Source organism: Eubalaena glacialis, chromosome 14 (assembly GCF_028564815.1).
Source record: "Eubalaena glacialis isolate mEubGla1 chromosome 14, mEubGla1.1.hap2.+ XY, whole genome shotgun sequence".
NCBI classification, from domain to species: Eukaryota; Metazoa; Chordata; class Mammalia; order Artiodactyla; family Balaenidae; genus Eubalaena; species Eubalaena glacialis.
This window is the reverse complement of record NC_083729.1, coordinates 23,510,986-23,531,209: the sequence shown is the minus strand read 5'-3', so window position 1 is coordinate 23,531,209 and position 20,224 is coordinate 23,510,986. Positions and strand designations below refer to the sequence as shown.

Genomic DNA, 20,224 nt, shown 5'->3' with positions numbered 1-20,224 from the left:
GTACAATTTAAATGTGCTGATCAAGTTCCACCCCCACCACACCTACCCCTTCCCATCCCCTCCCCCCCTTCTACCTTCCATTGGCGGGAGGCCTCAGAAGTTTGGCATGACCATTGCAGGATGTAGGCTGCTTAGCTCAAAGATGTCTGTGCTCAGGCATCTTCCTGAGAGTCTTTTCTTTGCTTGAGCCTACTTTAGACATAAGACATCCCAAACCAGCAGATCTGGCCCTGTCGATAACTTGGATGAGTCCCAGTCGTCAACATTGGTGGTGCTGGTCCTTGGCCCGGAGTCTGCACTAGGCAAAGAGGCTGCTCTGCCAGCACGCTGGCGATTGCACGGAGGTCTGGAAGTGGCTCTGCTGCTGCTCTGAATGCCAGGATCAGACTGCAGAGCTGCCCAAACCTGGGGTCTGAGGCAGCATCCTCCTCCCACCAGGCGCCTGCCCTCTCCCCTCGGTGGTGCTGAGCACTTCAACCAAGAGCCACGAGGGGAAGCCAGCACAGAGCAGCCCCCTCTGGAGCCAGGGCCTGCCATCGTCCACCAAGAGGCAGGTGTGTGCCAAGCGGGAAGGGGGGTCTCGTCTGTCCAGAACTGCTCAGCTGACAAGGCGGGCCAGTGACCGCTAGTGCAAGCTCAGAGCGGAGCTCCTGGTCCATTCTCCTCATCGGTAAGGTGGAGTCCCAGGTGTGAGGACTGGAGAGGGAAGTGTTATGGGCCGGCCTCTCTCTGACTGCTCTCCTAAATGCTGCTTAACCCTTACAGTTACCTTGCAAAGGAAAAAGACATTTTTCTCATTTTCAAGAAGAGGAAGCTGAGGCTCAGAGAGGTTGGACACATCCAGGGTCACACGAATATTAAGCGGCTGAGCTGGGCTTGCATGTGGTCTGCTACCCCCAGAGCCTTCACTCCCTCCACTCACTGTGCTCAGAGGCAGGAGGCGGGGGCTGTGGCCGGGAAGGCTGGGACCCACGGGGAGAACCCCTGTGCTCTCTCCACCACGGGGAGCAGGGCCAAAGCCGTGACGCGTCTGCCCGCCCCTCCCCAGACACCACGACACAGCCATGCTAGGGCCGGGCTCCACACACTGCTGGCACGCGGTACGGGTGGTGAGGAGGAAGAAATAGACCCTTGCAGCAGAGGAGGAGAGGGGAGAAGGCACCCCTGCATCTTCAGGCCAGTCTTGGCTTCACTAAGACTCCATGACCCGTAAACCATTGCGGTGACTGCAGGGTAGGGAGGGGCTGTGGAGCCCTCCGCTCTCGGAGCCTCAAGGACCACCCGTCGTGACAAGCTGGGGGAGGGCAGCAGACAGGAGCCTGTGATGGGGAAGCCGAGTTAACAGGGACCAGGGCCAGCTGGATCCCAAGGCTCTCTGCCCACACCTCGCCCTTCTGCAGCCAGTGGGTGTGTCCACACACAAGACCCCTGTGCCGGCTCCTTCTAGAGCCCTGCCTTCCCAGAATGCTCCCTCACCTCTGGACCGTCCTGCACCTGCTACCCTGAGCCACAGTCGGAGTCCTCCTGGCACTCCCCAAGCTCCCTGATGTAACCCTGTCCCTGGGCCCTAACACCACGGCAGCCGCCCTGGGAGGCCCCGCAAGGAGAAGGGGTGTGGGTGGTCCAGCTCACTGCCCCTCGGCGCCAGCCCAGCCAGCAGCCTGCTTCTCTCATCTGCCTTTGCAGATAAAGGCCCACTAGTGCCTGGATGCTTAAGCCTCAATGCCATCTTGTACGTCTTCCTCCATCATCCCATAGTCCTATCCTGACGACTCTGTTTTTGAAAGAGCTCTCACCAGCCCCCTTCTCTCCACCCCACAGTCCTATCCTGACCTAGATCTGCCTAGATTCCTGCGATGCCCCTCTGGCCACCAGCATCTCTGTCCCCCAACTCCACCCTACCCCACACCTTTCTCCACACCCTCTAGGACATGGTCCTAGTCCTGTCTCCTGCTCTGGTCCTGTCCTTTCTGAAAGTATTTTAGATATTCTTTGTCATCTATGGGCTTGCATTCCCTCTTGTCTATTCCTGAGATTTCTAAAATGGCCTTTTCCACCCTGGTAGGTCCACCATATTGATTAAGAGCATGGACTTCAGAGTCAGGCGGGCCTGTTAAAATTCTGGCTCTGCCAATCCTCTGTGACTTTGCAAAGGACTCTACAAATCATTGGATCCCAGTTTCCTTCTCAGTAAAATGTAGATAATAACAACAACTTCATGTAGATGCTATATGGTCTGAATAAGATAACGCATATTGGCTTTTCACGAATTGCTTCCGGCTTCTTTTTCCAGCTTGCCCCGACCCCCCAGCTCATACTTGGGATCACCCAGACAACCTGCTGTTCCCTGAGCATGCTGTCCTCTTCCTGGGGCTCCCTTGTCCTTTCTCCTTATTTGGTGAACTCCTGCCCATTCTCTGAGCACAACTCAAGTGTTGCCTCTTTTCTAGAGTCTTCCTTTACCCCATAATCAGACACCTCTCCTCTGTGTGCCTGTCATTCATACGTTCCAGTTTCTTATTTCTGAGTAGCAAATACTCCAGAGTGCAGCTGCTTAAAGCAACTATTATACCTCACAATTTTGTGGGACAAGAATTCAGGCAGGCCTTAGCTAGGTAATTTTTTTGGTACCACGTGGCACTGATAGAGGTCACACAATGGTATTCAGCTAGCAGATCGACTGATGGGCAGGGCCCAGGATGGCTTTTCTGCATGTCTGCTGCATTGGCAAAGATGGCAGGGAGGCTGGGCTCAGCTGGGACTGTCCCCTGGGTGCCTACACATGACCTCTCCAGCATGGTAGCCTTGGAGGAGTCAGTGTTCTTACATAGAAGCTCCAGGCTCCAGGGCCAAATATATCCATGAACAAGTGCTCTAGCCTCAAAAGTCACATGGTGGCTTCTACCATATGCAATTAGTCCAAGCAGTCACAAGCCTGCCTGGATTCAAGAGAAGGAGACAGAGATCTCCACCTCCCAATAACCCTCTCAAGAGGATTATTAAAGAATTTATAGATTAGTTTTAAAACTGTCACAGTTCACCTCTTTTACCTATTTTAACACTTATCAGATGATGATTACCATGATGATAACTATTTGTCCACAAATTTGCCCCAACATACAGGATGGCCTCAAGAGGGTAGACTATGTCTTCTTCATCATCTACCATTTATTGAACACCTATTATGTACCGGGCACTGAGGTTTATCTGTAATATATCTAAACCTTAAAACAACCCTGCAAGATGGATGTTGAAGCTCAAGGCAATTGAGTACTTTGTACAAGACCAAGTGGTGAAGTCAGAATTCAAATTTGGTCCATCTGTCTCCAAAACCAATCCTCTTTGCTTAGCCTCTGCACAGTTTGGCAAATTACAAAGACCAGTGGAGATTCGGGACAGCAACACAATTAAAAAACTTTCCATCAGATCCATCTAAAATGGGTCGTCCTTGTACTCCCAGAAGTTCCCTAGCAGAACCGCTCTCCTCTCTGGACCCTCCCTGAACTGAGAGAGGACACGTGTGTCTGTGCCCCTGCGACTTTGTAGGTCTGCCTAAGACCTGTGGGCATGAACAGTCCTGTAGGTGTCCTCAAATATCTGTTCCATCAAATCTTGTATCTTTTCTCACCTATTTTCTCTAAAAGAAATTGTAAACTCTGTTCGGTAGCACTTTACTCTCAAGCATATAGTACTGGGCAGGAAACCCCCTGGGCGTTCAGGAAATACTCATAGAAGTGGAAATGGAGCCCTGTGTGCCTGGAGATCTGCTGGGCCTGAAGCAGCCCTCAGCATGATGTGCCCTACATTTAATAGCAAGAGTGGAGGCTGAGAGGGCTCTAGCTGAGCTGGGAGTTTCCCCATAGGCTTTCCAAATTGTCATTCACATTTATCACCATTACTCCCCCCTGCCTACCTGGCACCCTCCTCCTACAAATGGAACTCTTCTCCACTATTCCCTGTGGTTGGCTGAGTCTTCGACCCACGGCAGTGGGGTGGGAGCCCCTTACAGCTCATCTGGTCCAACCCCATCACTTCACAGATAAGCAGACCGAGGCCAAGAGGGCACAGGCCTGGTCCAACATCACTCGGCTAGTACATGGCAGTGTCAGGGCAGATCTGAGGCCTCCTCACCGCCAGGCCAGTGTGTTCTTGCTGTGCCTGAACAGTGCCTCACACACCAGCATATTCCACTGGAAGCCAAACAGAAGGGGGATTTAAAAGAAGAGGAAAGAAGAAGAAGAACCTGAACTTCTCGGAGAGCCACTGCAACAGGCTTTTCTCATTAGGCCGTACTGATGTCTTCTTGCCCTGCCATCTTAATTAGGGCTTATTTCCAAGGCCAGCATAAATCAATAGGCTGATAATCATACTTAGGAATGCCAGCATAATCATCTTCTTGGGTTTTTTTAAATTGTGGTAAAATACATATAACATGAAACCCTTTTTAAGTGTACAGTTCAGTAGTGTTAAAAATATTTATGTTATGCAACCAATTACCAGAACTTTTTCATCTTGCAAAACTGAAACTCTGTACCCATGAAACAACAATTCCCCATTCTCCCCTCTCCCCATTCTCTGGAAACCAGCATTCCACTATTTGTGGAATTTGAATTTCTATGAATTTGGCTACTCTAGGTACCTCATATAAGTGGAATCACACAGTATTTATCTTTTTGTGACTGGCTTGTTTCACTTAGCATAATGTCCTTAGGGTTCATCCATGTTGTAGCATGTGTCAGAATTTTCTTCCTTTTTAAGGTTGAATAATATTCTATTGCATGTATATGCCACATTTTATTTATCCATTCATCTGTTGATGGACATTTGGGTTGCTTTCATTTTTTGGCTATTGTGAATAATGCTGCTATGAACATGAATATACAAATATCTCTTCTAAACCTTGCTTTCAATTATTTTGGGTATATACCCAGAAGTGAATACCTGAATCACATGGTAATTATATTTTTAACTTTTTGAGGAACCACCATACGGTTTTTCATATTGACTGCACATTTTACATTCCTACCAACAGTGTACAGGGCTCCAATTTCTTCTCCACATCCTGCCAACACTTGCTATTTTCCACCTTTTTATGGTAACCATTCTAAATCACGCATCTTCTTATATATTTCAGTTATGTCCATTCAAAGAATCAAGTGAAAGATAATACACACACAAAATGGCTGGTACATAGTAGGTACCCGTTGAATATTATTTCTTCTTATTATTATTTTTTTAACCTTCTTCCCTGCCTGTCATCCAGCTTTCCTTCTTCATTAGATTTCTCCCAATTTTGTGGTTCTGAGAAGGTCAGACCCCAACATGAGAGTCTTAGAAGAGAACTAAAAACCAAAAAATGTAGAGAGATTCTTGACTCCTAGACAAAGCAAGTGACCTTGATCTTTTCATAGGAGACTCTACCCCCTTTCCAGATTTCTTTACCTATCTAAATGAATAACACAGAAGCTCTTCACATTTCCTCCAAGGAAAGCTTTGCTTCATCTTGACTCTGACTGGAACACTGAACATTCATAACTTGGGGCCTGGTCCCAGCCTCCCTCTTAGTTTTGAGCCTGGAATGGAAAGTACTTTCTGACAGTGTCTCAGCCTCTCGCTACTTACTGTGAATCGGCCATCACTTCTTTCCTCCCACCCCGTGTGGCAAGGTCCCAGCAGTGCATGCCTGCTGCAGCTTCCTCAACAGCCCGCCTTCCCCAGTTAGTGCTTCACTGTACATGTGAGTGTGCAGCCATCGTCCTGAACTGGGTTGGCAGCACTGAGTGAGGTCTTTAGACAGAGCAGGCCACAATCACTGCAGTGAGCCTCTTACATGATTTGGTTTTTATATAGACAAATCCCAGCTATGTACACATGGAGCCATGGGAGTTGGGACTACATGAAGTCCTACTCAGTGAAATGCCTTTTCTCAAAAATACAAATTCTAAATTGTGAGTAAAACATAAATCCTGCTTCTGAAACCACTGCCCAAAGTTATTTACTAAAGAGCGTATACAACCTATTCTTTTAACAAACTTTTATTGAGAGCCCACTATATGCCAGGCACTGTTCTAGGAACTGGGAATTCAGCAGTGAAAACACAGACTAAGCTCTCCATCCTCTTAATGCTAGTGGAGGAGAAAGGCTATCAACAAAACTAATAAGGATATTGTATATTGCCCAATTGTAAGTAGCAAGGAGAAACAATACAGCAGGGAAGGGAGACGGGAAATGTCTAGGGTGGGGTCAGGGGAGAGATTTTAGATCAGGTCACCAGGGAAAGCCTCACTGAGAAGGTAACATTTCAGTAAAGACAAAGGAGGTGAGGAGTGAGCCTCTTGTGGCTTCGGTGAGATCCTATGGGAATGTCAGGTGGTTAATAATAAAAATAAAATCTTAATCATTTGCTACACTCACTGGTTTACAGAGTACTTTTCCATAGCTATCTCCTTTGACCCCAAAAGCCTCTGATAGAGATGAGATTTTTGTCCAGCCCAGGGGATAAACTATGAATTCTGATATTCAAGTCCTATCTTATTCCCCTATGCCTGGAGCCTGCCTTAGCACCTACCTGGTCCATCGCTCCCCTAAAAACATTTGACCAGCACCTGAGGGCCTAGAAGCCAGTCCAGAATCTGAGCCAGCCTCGCCCTCCGCCCCGGACGATGGGGCCTCTGTCTCCAGCCTACTGTTCATTTTCTCTCTGGCACTCCACTTGCTTGCAGTCCGCCAGCCTCCCTCTTGTTTACTTCTGGGGCTTCTAACATGGCCTTTTCCACCTGGTAGGTCTAGCGTATTGATTAAGATCATGGGCTTCAGAGTCAGGTAGACATAAAATCTGTCTCTATGACCTTGGGTCCCAGTTTCCTTCTCAGTAAATTGGAGATAATAACTACTTCATAGAGTTGCTGTAGGTCTAAATAAAATAATGCATAGAAAGCCTTTAATACAGTCCCTAGAAGATGATAAGCACTCAGTGAATGGTGAGGGTGGTAGTTATTCTCATCGTGATTGATATCTGCATCAGCACCCAATGGCTATCTTGTCTCTTCATCAAGCAGCCGTTCCTTCCACCATGGCTTCCATGGATGGAATGGAGGCAAGATGACCTCCCATCTGTCTTCAAGAAGTCAAATCTACCTGACTCCCTTCTGTGGAGGTGCCTCACGCACAGGACCACTACCCATAATCAGCATTCCTGTCTCTACTCCTCCAGTCTGAATGATCCCTACGCCCCCTTGCTCTCCATCCGAAGCAGCCTTCTCCACTGTGTCATCTGCATAGTCCCTCCAGTGGTCTCAGTTGTAGATGTAATTTGTTTGTGATTAGTATTAATTCTCCAAGGTGCAACTGGAATTGTTCATTGCTTACTGAACAAACAAGAGGAGAAAATGACATAGTATATGGGGAGCTGTGGTGCAGAATGGTTAAATGTCATCGCTTTTCAGGGAGATTAATGGTAAATGTGCACCGAGGTCATTTATAACATTAAAAATAAAATTATTGCTGTGTCTTTTCAGCAAAGCAATGAAGATAAATGTCGCATAGAGAAACCTTGGGAAAAGGACCATGCAACAAAATCAAGGGGTATTGAGGCTACAAAGAGAAAATTTTTAATTTTTTAGGAGAGCTCAACTGCAGAAATGAAACACATACTGCTTTCCTACTGATGGCCTGCAGGAATCCTTGTGGTTCTTCATAAGTTTACATGGAGACCGACCCTGAGGAACTGGGATTTTGAAACCAGCTCTGTCATGTCAGCTGGCAGCCATGCTTTCACCCTAGCACCATCCTTGATGTCCCCTCTCCCTCAGCCTCACCTCCAGGCCATCAGCCTGTCCTGTCAGGGCCACCTCCAACACGAAGCTCACATCACTCACTTCTTACGAGCTCCACCACCAGCAGGCTCAGGCAAGTTGCCTTCATCACCTGCTTGGTTGCTTACAATGGTCTATGAACTGGTTTTCCCACTTCTATTGCCCTCTCTAATCCATTCTCCCTAAATCGCTCAGAATGACCTCTTTAAAAATCAATGACATTCATCCATTTACAATGCTTGGTGTCAGTCTATTTATCTCTTGTAAAAATAAAATACAGTGTGTGTGTGTGAAAAAAAAAAAATCAATGACATTATTTTCAGTCTCTTGCCTAAACCCCTTCAGCAAAATTCACACCCCTCCTCACAGCCTGCAAGATCCTGCCCAACTGGGCCTCTGCCTTCCTCCCCAGTGACTCTTCATGGCCCAACCCTTTGTGACTTTTTGAGCCACACTGGCCTTTGCTCTGTTCCTAGATCATTAGCCTCATTTCCCACTGCCGGCAATGCACTTCCTACTCCTCCACAGCCTTTTCACACGGCTAACTTCTCTTATTCTTCAGTATCAGCTCAAATATCTCCTCCCCAGAGAGGGCTCCCATGGCCCACCTATCAAACTAGGTCACCCATGTCACCCTCTGTTCACTACTCTAACCCCAGGCTCTTAGTAGAAACTCTGAACATAGTCGTTCAATAATTGAAAGCTTGAATGGGATTTGGCTGAGGGGGGATGTGTGTGTGGAATTGCTACAGTATAACCTAAAGGAATTAGCAGTTTCCAGAATGCAAGGAAATTCTACCTCACCCTGTTCTTCTACTTAAACTTGGTGATCTATTTTGTACTTCTTCAACATATATTCATTAGCGCTTGCCATGTGCCAGGCACTCTCCAGGAGATAAAATAAGTACAACGGACCCCCTGCCTCAAAGAATTTAGAATTTAGTGGGAGAAGCTAGCAATGCAGATATAATTGCCCAATGGGGGAGATGAGTTCACAGTTACAGGTGTATAGCAATTGCCAGCGCACCCCAGTGGGAGGCACGTGTCTACCTTCAAGAGAGAAGAGCAAGCAACTGGGGAAAGTTACATCTGAGTTAGGAGGAGTTGCTCAGATGGAGAAGATGATTCTAGCCCATCCAATCGGCTTACACAAAGGCTGAAGCCGTGGCTGCATGTTCAAAAAACTGCAAGTCGTGGTCTTTAGCTGAAGATGCAAAGGAACACAGTGATCTGGGAAAGTGGGCTGTTCCGGGTGTGCTAAGCCTCAATTTGGACTGAATCCCGTGGAAACCAGCAAAGGTTTGGATTCGGACCCGAAAGGAGCTGGGCTCAGAAAGCTAACTCCGGTGGTAGGGGTGACTCCAGAGACAAATAATCTTGAAAATTCATCATTGCAATTACTCTTCATAGCTATTATTTATGTTGCAAATTACTATTGGGTTTGTTTCTGCCACTGCTTTGCTGAAAAGGTCTGGCTCTGTAGATCGTCACCTCTACTGTGCGATGTGAGGGATCCCCAAAGGTGCTCTCTGTCCCCCAGATTTGGCCTGTCCAACCCCTTCATTGACCACTTCCCACCCAACCTCCATGGCCAATTCTCCCAAACTCCTTGGGACACTCTCTAAAATTAGCTCATAAGAACCCCATATACTGTGTTATGTACCCAATGTCATTTGATCCTCACAAAAGTCCTGTAAATTAGATAGCCTTTCCAACTTACAGAAGAGAGAAGCCTGTGAGCTGTGTCAGGGTTCCCACCACTAGCTAGCAGAAGAGAAGACTGGAAGCTAGTATTAGTTTCTCTGCACCTTAGGGGTCTCTTCAACACAAACTAACAAAGTGGTGCCTTGGGCCTGCTGGAGTCATAACAGAAATGGAATCTAGGCATGAAAGGAACTCTGAGAACTCTGGACCAAGGAAGGAATTGTCATGGTGAGAGAGAGGGTGGTGCTGGAAGGCTTGGGATTCTTCCAAGGGGAGAAGGAACTGAAGATCCATTAATTTCCCTAACACTAGAGGTCCTCAGACTTTGGTGCACCCAATTTTCACCCAGGGAGCTTGTGGAACATGCTGGATCCAGAGTCCCCCCGAGATGTTCTGACTCTGTAGGTCTGCAGTGGGGCCCCGGAAGCAGCCTGATTTCCAAGCTCCATGTGACTGATGCAGAGGGTCTACAGACGCACCATCAAGGCAGTAGCCTAAGCCCATGGTCAGTGTGAGTGGTTGGCTGTGGAGAGTCTACAAACAAGGCAACTGAGGCCCAGAGGAGTGACCTGCTCATGGCCCCAGAGGCCTCGTGGCAAAAGGCGAGGCCTCGGACCAGCTCTCCAGACTTCCAGCACAGCACTTCCGCACCCAGCCTGCTGGGCCCTCTGTAGCCGGGCCCTCTCCTCACCAATTTATATTTTGAGTAGGAACCCAAGATGCCAGTTCTTTAATGAGGTTGTCCACACTACAATTTATGAGGCCAAAGCCCTCAGCAGGACTGGTCTCTGCCAGGCTTAATTTACACAGTTCTCAGGCCTTCCAACATCCCCATTAACGTCAGCGCAGAGGCGGCGGCTGTTAGCCTGTGAGCACTGTGGCTACGTCCTCATCATGTCACCATCCATTTTCATGTCTCTGGGCTTGTTTACCCTTGAGCACCTGATTCTCCTCGTCCCGCGAAACGGTAAGTTTCCACTGGGAGCCTGGCCCAGCCTCCGGGCTCCAGCCCCACTCCTGACCTCCCCATGCTGTGGAAGTCAGCCTCCTCCCACACGTCATCTCCCCTTCTCTTTAAGAGCAAGACCGCCTTCTCACTGAGGCGGCACTCAATTTTTCCCCCTTTAATGAGTGTCATCAGTTAGGCAAGAGCAAGCAGGTGGGAGATGGCCTGAAAGCTGATACAAATGTGCCTTTTTTAATGCCACATAAATCACCATAATTAAAAATTAATTAAGTACCCTAAAATTTGACATTTGTTTAAAAAAAGAAATTTGAGTTAGGAGAGTTGTGTAGATTTTGTAGCATCAAATCTCCAAGACATGATTGAAGGAGGGGAGTATGTGTGGGTTTCTGTTTTGAATGCGCAATTAGGGAGAAGGAATCACTCCCAGCAAGTGAACCCAATGAGTCACCCATGGTGTCAAATAGCGGTTCATGTAACCTGACCCGGGCCACACGTGTCTCAGGTGCAAATCTGAACTGATTTCTACTGCACCCAGAGGAGATAAATGGGCAAGCAAGTGGCATCCTGTTTCAGGAGAGATGTTCCAGGATGCAAATGACAGATGACTGAGACAGGAAAAGCCAACATGAGGAAACCAGGGGAAGCTTGGTGGGTGAGTGACTTGGCAGCAGGCTCCAAGGAAGTCATTAAATGGTCAGCATTAATAAAGACGACACAAACTATATCAGATCAACCCTATAAACAGAGAGCCACCAACAACCATTGCTCAGAACCCCAGAATCAGGATGTCGAAGATGGAAGGGGTCTTGGAGGTTGGGTTCGAGGCCACCGCCTCATTGTACCAGGGGACAGTGGAGAACCCAAGAGGTAAAAGACCCACCTAAGATACATAGGTGCTCAGGGGCAAATCTGCCAGCCCTCCAAGGAAGTGGTTCTCAACCCTATGCTCATGAAAATCATCCCCGGAGCTTTTAAAACCACCAGTGCCAAGGGCCCGTCCTCCAAAGATACTGGTTTCATTGGTCCAGGTGGGCCCTGAACATCAACGGTATGCCTAACTTTCCAAGTGACTCTCTGGGCCGTCAGGGTGCTGCTGCTCCAGAAGGCGGTCTAATCCAAGTGATGGGAGAAGAACCCCACCCGGGATCATCTGACCAGGTTCTGGGCCTTCCCTGTGGTTTACTAGCTGTGAGACCTCAGGCAAAGCACCTAGCAGGTAATTGGTTGCATTCTGTAGTACCTTACTGTTTAGAAAGCATTTCTCTCTCCATTATTTAATCTCTTGAATCCTCAGTCTTCTGATTAATCAAATGGGAATAATAATAACTCTTCTACCAGTTTCTTATGAGGTTCAAAGAGAGAAGGATTAGGAAAGCACATTGTAAGCTCTTACAATGCTATACCAAGGTAAGGAATGGTGACAGTTTACTACCCCCAGTGACTTATATTGTTATTCTGGGAAGAACTACCTTTTCAAAGGTAATAAATTTCCATACAGAAGACCCTTGCTAACAAAAGATCCCCAGGCACCAGTTCTCCCCAGAGTGGCTTGATCTTAGCTCTCCCTAATCTTTCTGTGATTAGGGCATTTGGTGTTTCAGTGGTTTCCAGGAATCACAGGCACTCGTGGCTGGAAGGCATCAGGATGTGCCAGCAGAAAGTGGGTACTGGATCTTCTTGTCTAAGCTCCGCCCCTTCCTTGCTGCATTGGAGCAGGCTGTGACCATCCAGGGCCTCAGGTTACCCTATTCCACAAGCCAGAACAATCATTTCACAACCACAGAAAGGATGCTGTTTCAGAAACTCAGGCCCTTGATTAAAACCATTCACCAAGGGTACTTTCCTCCTTGGAATTTATGGGCCCCATAAAACAAAGAACTGGAGAAGACAGAGCAGTTGTTTTTTGTTGTTCTTCATTAGTTTTGAGTTTGGGCTGGTAGAAGAGATCAGAGTACTAGGCATCCATCTAATTGAATCTCTCACAAGCATAAATAAAGTTCCCTGTGGTATGGAGGAGGCTGGGAGAGGAGATGGGGAGGAGCTGGTAGAAGCAGGGCCTAAGGGGCTGGCTTCTCTGGGCTGTGGCTGTGCAACAGAGAGGTCCTGGGGATAAACACTGGGGCACCCAGAGAGTGGAAGCGGCACGCCCCTGCCACGACTGGACCCCTTCTTTGTCCAGGTTTGGGAGTAAAGGACAGGGATACTGACTCCCTGCCCTTTCATACCCATTATCACTACTCCTGAGGACACTCATCACCTGGGGAGGGGGGACCCCATAGACAGACACGGTACAAAGGATAAAGAACAAGATGTGAAAATGTGGGTTTCCACCAATCTCTCCAGCAATCCATGTAACCACTCTGAGCCTTTGTATTCTCAACTATAAAATGGGCATGATGATAGCGTCAACGGATAATACATAGTGAAATTCAAGTCCCAAATATTGGGGTGGGGAGACCTCTATACAAGGTACTGTTATAGATTCATGAAGATAAGACTTGATCCCTCCCTTCAAGTCACTTAGAGTTTGGTGAGGAAGACAGACATCCAAACGGCTGGTTATAATATAACAGCAGAATGTCTGCCAAGTTAAATGCAAGAAGAAGTAATGTGCTATGGTAGCCCAGGGGAAAGGACAGTCCATGGATGGGGAAAGAATGGGAGAATCCATGAAAATGTCACAGATGAGGGGGTGAGATCTGTATCCCTATTGCTGAAAGAGGAGGAGTTGGTGGAAGACGTTCCCTGATGAGAGGGCAACCTTAGCAATGAGAGAGCAAACCAAAGACTACGAAAGGCGACCCACACATTACCTACCAACCCCACATGGAACAAATTCTCTAAGGCGCGAAAGAAGAAGAACTCACCAAGGAAAATATGGATAGGTTTGGATTACGTACAAATTTTAAACTCCTAGATATCATTATAAACAGAATGAAAATACACGTAAAATACTGGGGGAAAATGTGAAGCATGTAATAAATAGTTTCACATCCTTATTAATAATCTCGTACAATTCAATAGGAAAACATGAATACCCTAACAGATAAATTGGCAAAAGGAAGTGGGCAATTCCCTAAAAATCAGAGTAAAATAAAGCTAATAACACGTGGAAAAAATATTCACCCTCGCAATCAAAGAAATACAAATAAAACAGCAGGGAGATACTTTTAGTTAAAAATAATGATAATATTCAGGGTTGGCCAGGATGTAGTAAGAGGAACATGCATGTATGAACAAAGCTGGTGAGAGTGTAAATTGGATTAACTTCTAGAAAGCAATTTGGCAATATGTATCAAGGGCCTTTAAAATGTTTATACCCTTTGATTCAGTAATTCCACTTCTGGGAATCTATCCTATGAAAATAATCTGAAAAGCGGGAGAAAGTTTATGCTCAAAGATACTCTTCAAAGTGTTATTATAAACAATCTAACAATCCAGTCATTGACTGATGTTGAAATAAATTATGGTACATATCACATAGTATTATAGCCATTAAAAAGTATCCTTATGAGGACTTTTTAAGCCCTTGGAAAAGCTTGTGATATAATCTTAATTTAAGCAACGTACATATATGACACAACTATACACACTTTTAAAACATAGGCCAAAAAAAACAAAAGAGAAATCTACCGAGATGTAAAAAATGACAGCCTCTGGCTAGTGGGATTCTGGGCATTGTTTTGTTGATTTTTACCCTGGTTTTGAACTTTAGATAATAGGCATATATTTTTCAAGTGAAGGAAAGTAAAAGAAACTAAAAGTAAAAGCTCTTTGGGGAATGACAAGTAATTGGTATATGAAACGTGCATGTGTTTGTGAAAACACACAATGAGTAACAAGGCCTAATCATAAGGTGTGAATAAAACAGGACACAGCTTACATTTGTTTCCAAGTCTGTAAACGTCTTTACAGGTGTTTTATTTGGCTCATGTTTTCTTCGGTCGGGCTGGAAGTGAGGGCCATAAGGTCCTAACTGTATTTCATGATCATGTATAAGGCATAAGAAAAAATACTTTGGAAACTAGAAATCACCAAGCAAAAGTGAAGGAGAATTTTTCTTATTATCCTAAATACCTTGACCTCTTCCTCACTTTACTCCAAACTCTTGCTGCTATCACCAGGTCTACTTCGTACTTTGACTTTCTTGTCACCCTCTTGTCAGAACCCTGTGATTATATTGGGCCCGCCTGGATAATCAGGATAATCTCCCACCTAATGATCCTTAACTTGATAACACCAGTAAAGTCTCTTTCACCACATAAAGTAACATATTCACAGGTTTGGGGGATTAGGATATGGGTATTGGTGGGGGGGTGGGGCACAGCATTATTCAGCCAGCCACAGAAGCATAACCTGATGTGCAGGGTTTTTGTGAACCTTCCCAGGGGCCAGGCACTGGCTAGGGCTGGGAACACAAAGAGACTCAAGCAACTCAGTGGAGAAGATGGGAGCATACACGTGTGTTCTAGCGCCAGGTTGCAACGAACCAATGCCAGATGGGTCTAGAGCACAGCGTTCATGGGGAGAGACAGAGAGAGGTGAGACAGGAAAGGAAATTTGGGCCCACATCACAAAGGACCTTTAAGAACAGGTTAAAGGGTTTGGATGTGATTCCCTGAAGGAAGAAGGGCCTGTGTTTCCCATGCCCGGGAGCTACTGAGAACGCCCAGCCAGGCTGGAGGCTCGTCTGACAATGCCAGGTAGCCATCCGCCATCAGCTGACAAATTGAGCCTTATCTGGACTGGCCTGTGAAAGAGGGCCCAGGGCTACCTCCAACACCCCCCTTCCATGAGATGGAGAGGCCAGCTTTGCAGTCTGACAAGCTGGGTCTAAATCCCACTTATCAGCTGTGTGACCTTAGGCAAGTCATTTAACCACTCTGACTCCATTTCCCCACTTAGGAAATAGACACTTTTAAGACTTGCCTGGCTTCTTTACAGAGCCAGATGGGCTGAGGTATACAGAGGGATTCTAGAAGTAAAGAGGCTGGACCTGATGTTAGTTTCAGCACTGTTGGGAACCAGAAAATCATGGAATTTTAAAGATCATCTAACCTGGAGAGTCCCACATCACCATCAGCTGTAAGGTTTTATTAAAATAAAATTTAATAAAGAAGAGTCTAATTTCACAGCCAGGGTTAAAGAAGCCCACCCCTCATGTGAGGCCCAGAGAAGCTGTGGGGCTTGGCCAAGTGAGGGTCCTGGTTCATCCTCTCCACCACCCAGCTGAGCATTGAGGTAGGTAGTATGGGGGTGGGGAGACTGTTGAGGCACCAGCTACCATCGGGATAGAGCTAGGAAATAGGACAGAGAGCAAGGCAGCCAGACCTGGGGGGTGGGGATAGGAGGTCAACCCAGGTGGGCCCTGCCTGCTCATCTCCACAGGGGCTGGAGGCTCCCCCATCCCATACCAACCGAGGCTGGGTGTCAGGAGGCACAGTCAGAAACACCAGCCAGGCCCTTGCTAGGCAGTCCCCAGGCAAGGGACCCATTCAGTAGGCAGGCTGGGCCAGGCCAGCTGAAGCTTGGCTCTCTGAGGTCACAGGTTAATAAATTATCATTCTTGATACAAAAGCAAATATCTGCTAATATGTTCGCTATAAACTGCCCCCTCTCCCTTCCTCCACTGGATAATATGACTTATCTAAGAATTTCAGAACTGGACAAGACCTTGGAAATGCCATCAAAACCCCTCCTTTTGTAGATGAGGAGACAGGGGGCCAGAAAGAGAAGGAACAGGGTCAGCATCACACAGCCATTCATGGAGGGGCCGATCCAGGGCCCAGAGCCCTGCTCTTACGATGGCATTCTTTTCATTTCAAAACAAAGTGCTGTGTGTTTTAGTCACTCCAGTGGTGGAATCTGGGGTCAAGAGCATGGGGACGATATACTGGACCAGATATGCCTGTTGGTACCCCAAATTTGACCTTGAGGGGAAAGCTGTCTGTATGCAGATGAGACTCTACCGGTAGCTGTCTACCTGGCACACTAAAGCCGTGGGTTGGAGGATCCCAAAGTGTTGGGGAACATGTCTCAAACCTCGGGCCGCTCTACTACTCACATCGCAGCCAGGGGGCTGGGGGTTTAGGGCTTTGACTTCCTCTTAGCCTCCTGGTGTTGACCCTGGTTTCAGCCAGATTAAAATGGGGTTGTCTCAGACCTTGAGATGTGAACGGCATGGGAGGGATGCTCTCCCTGCAGCCTTCCCACGGGGCCACCCAAGCTGACCAGTGTCGTGTGTCTCTGTGTGCTCTCCAGGAACATCCCCGGGCTCCAAGATGGCCTTGCAGAGTTCCTTCACTTGCTGGAATGAGACAGTCCTCCAGCTTGGGCAGGCCTGCGACTTCCACCGGGACTGTGCCCAGGGAGAAGACGAGGGCCAGCTGTGCAGTGAGTAGATGGGGCTGCTCCACCCGCCCCACCCCACCCCACCCATGCCCACATGCCCTCTTTCCCCCACCATCCGAGGCTTGAACGACCTCCCTTACGACCAGGGCCACTTGTGTCCTTCTGGTGGCAACTTTCAAAAGCTACACAGTCTTCAAAAGACAGGGCTAAGCCCCATGGTCTAGAAACAGTATATAATTAAGAACCAAGCAAGATCTTATAAGTTATGCTCTCAACATCCTCATGCATAGAGAAAAGGTGCAGACTAAAGCCCAGCTCTAACGCGACATGAGAAGCCCTCTACGCCTGGACCTCCGTCACGTTTTAAACCTTTCTTTCATCACCCACCTGCCTCCCTCCTCCTCCCAACCTTCCATGTACCCCAGCTCCGGCCATATCAAACCACCTCTCAGCTCCCTCACACCTCTCTGGCTTTGTTTGTGTCCTATCCCTTCCCCAGAATGCCCTTTCCCATCTTAAGTCACATCTGCTCCTTCAACACTCACCTCAAGAGTCAATCCTTCCGGGAAGCCTCTTCTGACCATTTCCCACAAGTACAGTTGGTTCTTCTTCCTCTGGAACCCGCCCCCCCGAATCCATGCACCGTAACATTCATTACTTTTTAACAGCTTTTTAAAGATATAATTTACATACCATACAATTCACTTGTTTAACGTGTACGATTTAGTGTAGTCACAACTGTGCAACCATCACCACAATCTAATTTTCGAACATTTTTATCACTGCAAAAAGAAACCCCTCGCAATCTCTCCTCATTTACCTCCAATCCCTCCCCCCCACCGACCCCCTCACCCACTGCCTAGCCCTAAGTAACCACTAATCTACTTACTGTTTCTACAGATGGGCATTTCATATAAATGGAATCATATAATATGTGGTCTTTTGTGATTAACTTCTTTCACTTAGCATAATGTTTTTGAGGCCCATCCGTGCTGTAGCATATATCAGTACTTCATTCCTTTTTATCGCCAAAAAATATTTCATTGTATGGCTGTACCACATTTTGTTTATCCATTCATCAATGGATGGGCATTTGGGTTGTTTCCACTTTTTGGCTCTTATGAAAAATGCTGCTGTGAACATTCATGTACAAGTGTTTGTGTAGACAGATGTTTTCATTTCTCTTGGAAATGAAATTTCCTACCTAGGAGTAGAATTGCTGGGTCAGATGGTAACTCTATATTTAACATTTTGAGGAACTTCCAAGCTGTCTTCCAGAATGACTATACCATCTGACAGTCCCACCAATATTCTATAAGGATTCCCATTTCTCCATATCCTCATCAAAACTTACTATTTATCTGCTTTTTTATGTTAGCTATCCTAGTGGGTGTGCATCCGTCACATTTCATGGAGGTGGCTTCCATGTCTCTCTCCCTCACTGTGGACAGAGGGGGCCTGGTACTCTTCCCCATACCAAGATCTCAAACGATTTCTGGCACGGCATAGGTGCTCATTGACTCTTTGTTGATTAAAATGAATAAATGGGTTGGGAAACCTGGGTTCCCTGGAGGAAACAGGTTGCCGAGGTCGCACTGGTAGTCAGGGGCAGAGTTAGACTCCCAGCCCAGCGCTCCGTCCACTTGAACACAGTGTTCTCAGCTGCTCCCTGGCAAGGAGTAAACACTCTGGAAGTTTTTTCCAGGGAAACCACGGACACTTCTAGAACACATATATAATGAGCTAAAAAGTAAACTAGATCCTGGAGCAGGGACCAGTAACACCGCATCTGTCCTCGTAGTGCTGTAAATCCAACACAGGGGCAGGGAGTGAAACAAAGGTGTTGTGGTTGGGAAAGGATGAAGCAGCCTGGGGTGCTGTGGAGCTCGGACACCCAACAAATGCTCCTCCCCTCAGATACACCGGCCCCAAGTCGCTGTGATCTGCCAAATAGCTTTTAAGAAGGTAACAGTGGCCCCCAGGTCATTTGGAGGACAGATCTTCCCTTAGGGGAAGAAAGGTTTTATTTATTCCCTTTTAAATGAAGCTGTAAAGAAATCCATTTTTCAATTTGAAAATCGTCCTTTTTATACAGAACTTTCCAATGAAGTTTTCCAATAATCATGGAATAGTGGTTGTTCAGATAAAACTCGGTAAAGAGTTGCAGGTAAGCGCTTTGCTCGTTCCGCACTGTTCTGCTCCTGGCTTCCTCTCGGAGCTCTCACTACACACGTGGACCAAGAGGAAGCTAGGCCTGCCCATGTTGCCCTGGACCGGGACCTGTCTGTGTGTCTCTCTAGTTATTTGTCTCTATAGTATTTCCAGCAGTGCCTCTGAGCTGTGTGACTTTGCTTTGGCCTTTTTAAGGTTTTTGATACCCACTTCCCAGCTGAGACATGGGTCAGGGAGTCCCTGTCCTGATTTACAACTGGGAAAATGAAAGCACAGAGAAGGTAATTGATTTGTTCAGGGTCACACAGCATGTCAGGAACAGAGCCATGATTAGAGCTTGGAGCCTGCAGGATCCAGCCCATTATTGTGGACTTAGGGCACTTTCCCACCATTTCGGGGCTTGCCATTAATGCCTTTTCAGAGCCAACTCCAAGCTTGAGGGCAGCCTGGTTCCAGTAAGGAAGGCAGGCAGGCGCCTGGAGCCCAGAAGGCTTTTCAGCCACACTTGAAAAGCTGTTCTGACCAGCTGTCAGAATGACCACTCCGCCCTGAAGAACACCCCCATGGAGCTCTTTGCTACAGAAGTCGGTTGATAGAAGGGAAGTTCAATTAGAAGGAGGATTATTCCAATCTTTTTGCCACTCTGATCTTGGCAGTACTCTTAGTAAATATCCTTTTCCTTTTTTGGGCACCCCACTCTCTCTGGCATTTTTGCTGTTTTCCCTACCACACTGGCTGATGTTGATTCTGGAAACCATCCCCATGAACATAACAACAACAATAATAATAGTAACAGTGTAACATTATTGAGTATTTTCTATATGCCAGGAGCTTCTCCAAACACTCTTCATGCGTTAACTTATTTCACCCTCACAGCAATCCTGTGTGATGCTATTATGCCCATCTTACAGATGAGGAACCAGAATACTCCATGATCAGACTGTTAGCCAGTGGCTGAGCAGTGATTCAGACCCAGTCTGATTCCAAAGCCCATGCTCTTAATCACTGCAAGCCAGATTCACTTGTTTCGTGAGTTTCCAGCAGTTTCTAGCACAGCCTTCGCTACATATCTACCCAGGACGAAGGGACCAGGAAAAGGCAGGGAACGTCCAGGGCTCTTCTGGGGGATACTCAGATCATTCGTCTCCACCCTCTAGGCCTCACTTTCCTCATTTCTAATATAAATTGGAACATGATGCCCGCTGACGTGCTGATG

At 47.0% G+C, this 20,224-nt stretch overlaps 1 protein-coding gene across 1 annotated transcript in view; it reads left to right on the top strand.

Moving 5' to 3' along the window:
• Positions 1–20,224, top strand: part of ALK (ALK receptor tyrosine kinase) — a 756,061-nt gene that overhangs the window by 608,256 nt on the left and 127,581 nt on the right. Inside the window, exon 7 of the mRNA XM_061210871.1 lies at positions 16,747–16,878. Within this exon, the coding sequence (XP_061066854.1) occupies positions 16,747–16,878 (132 nt within the window). The remainder of the gene's footprint in view (positions 1–16,746; positions 16,879–20,224) is intronic.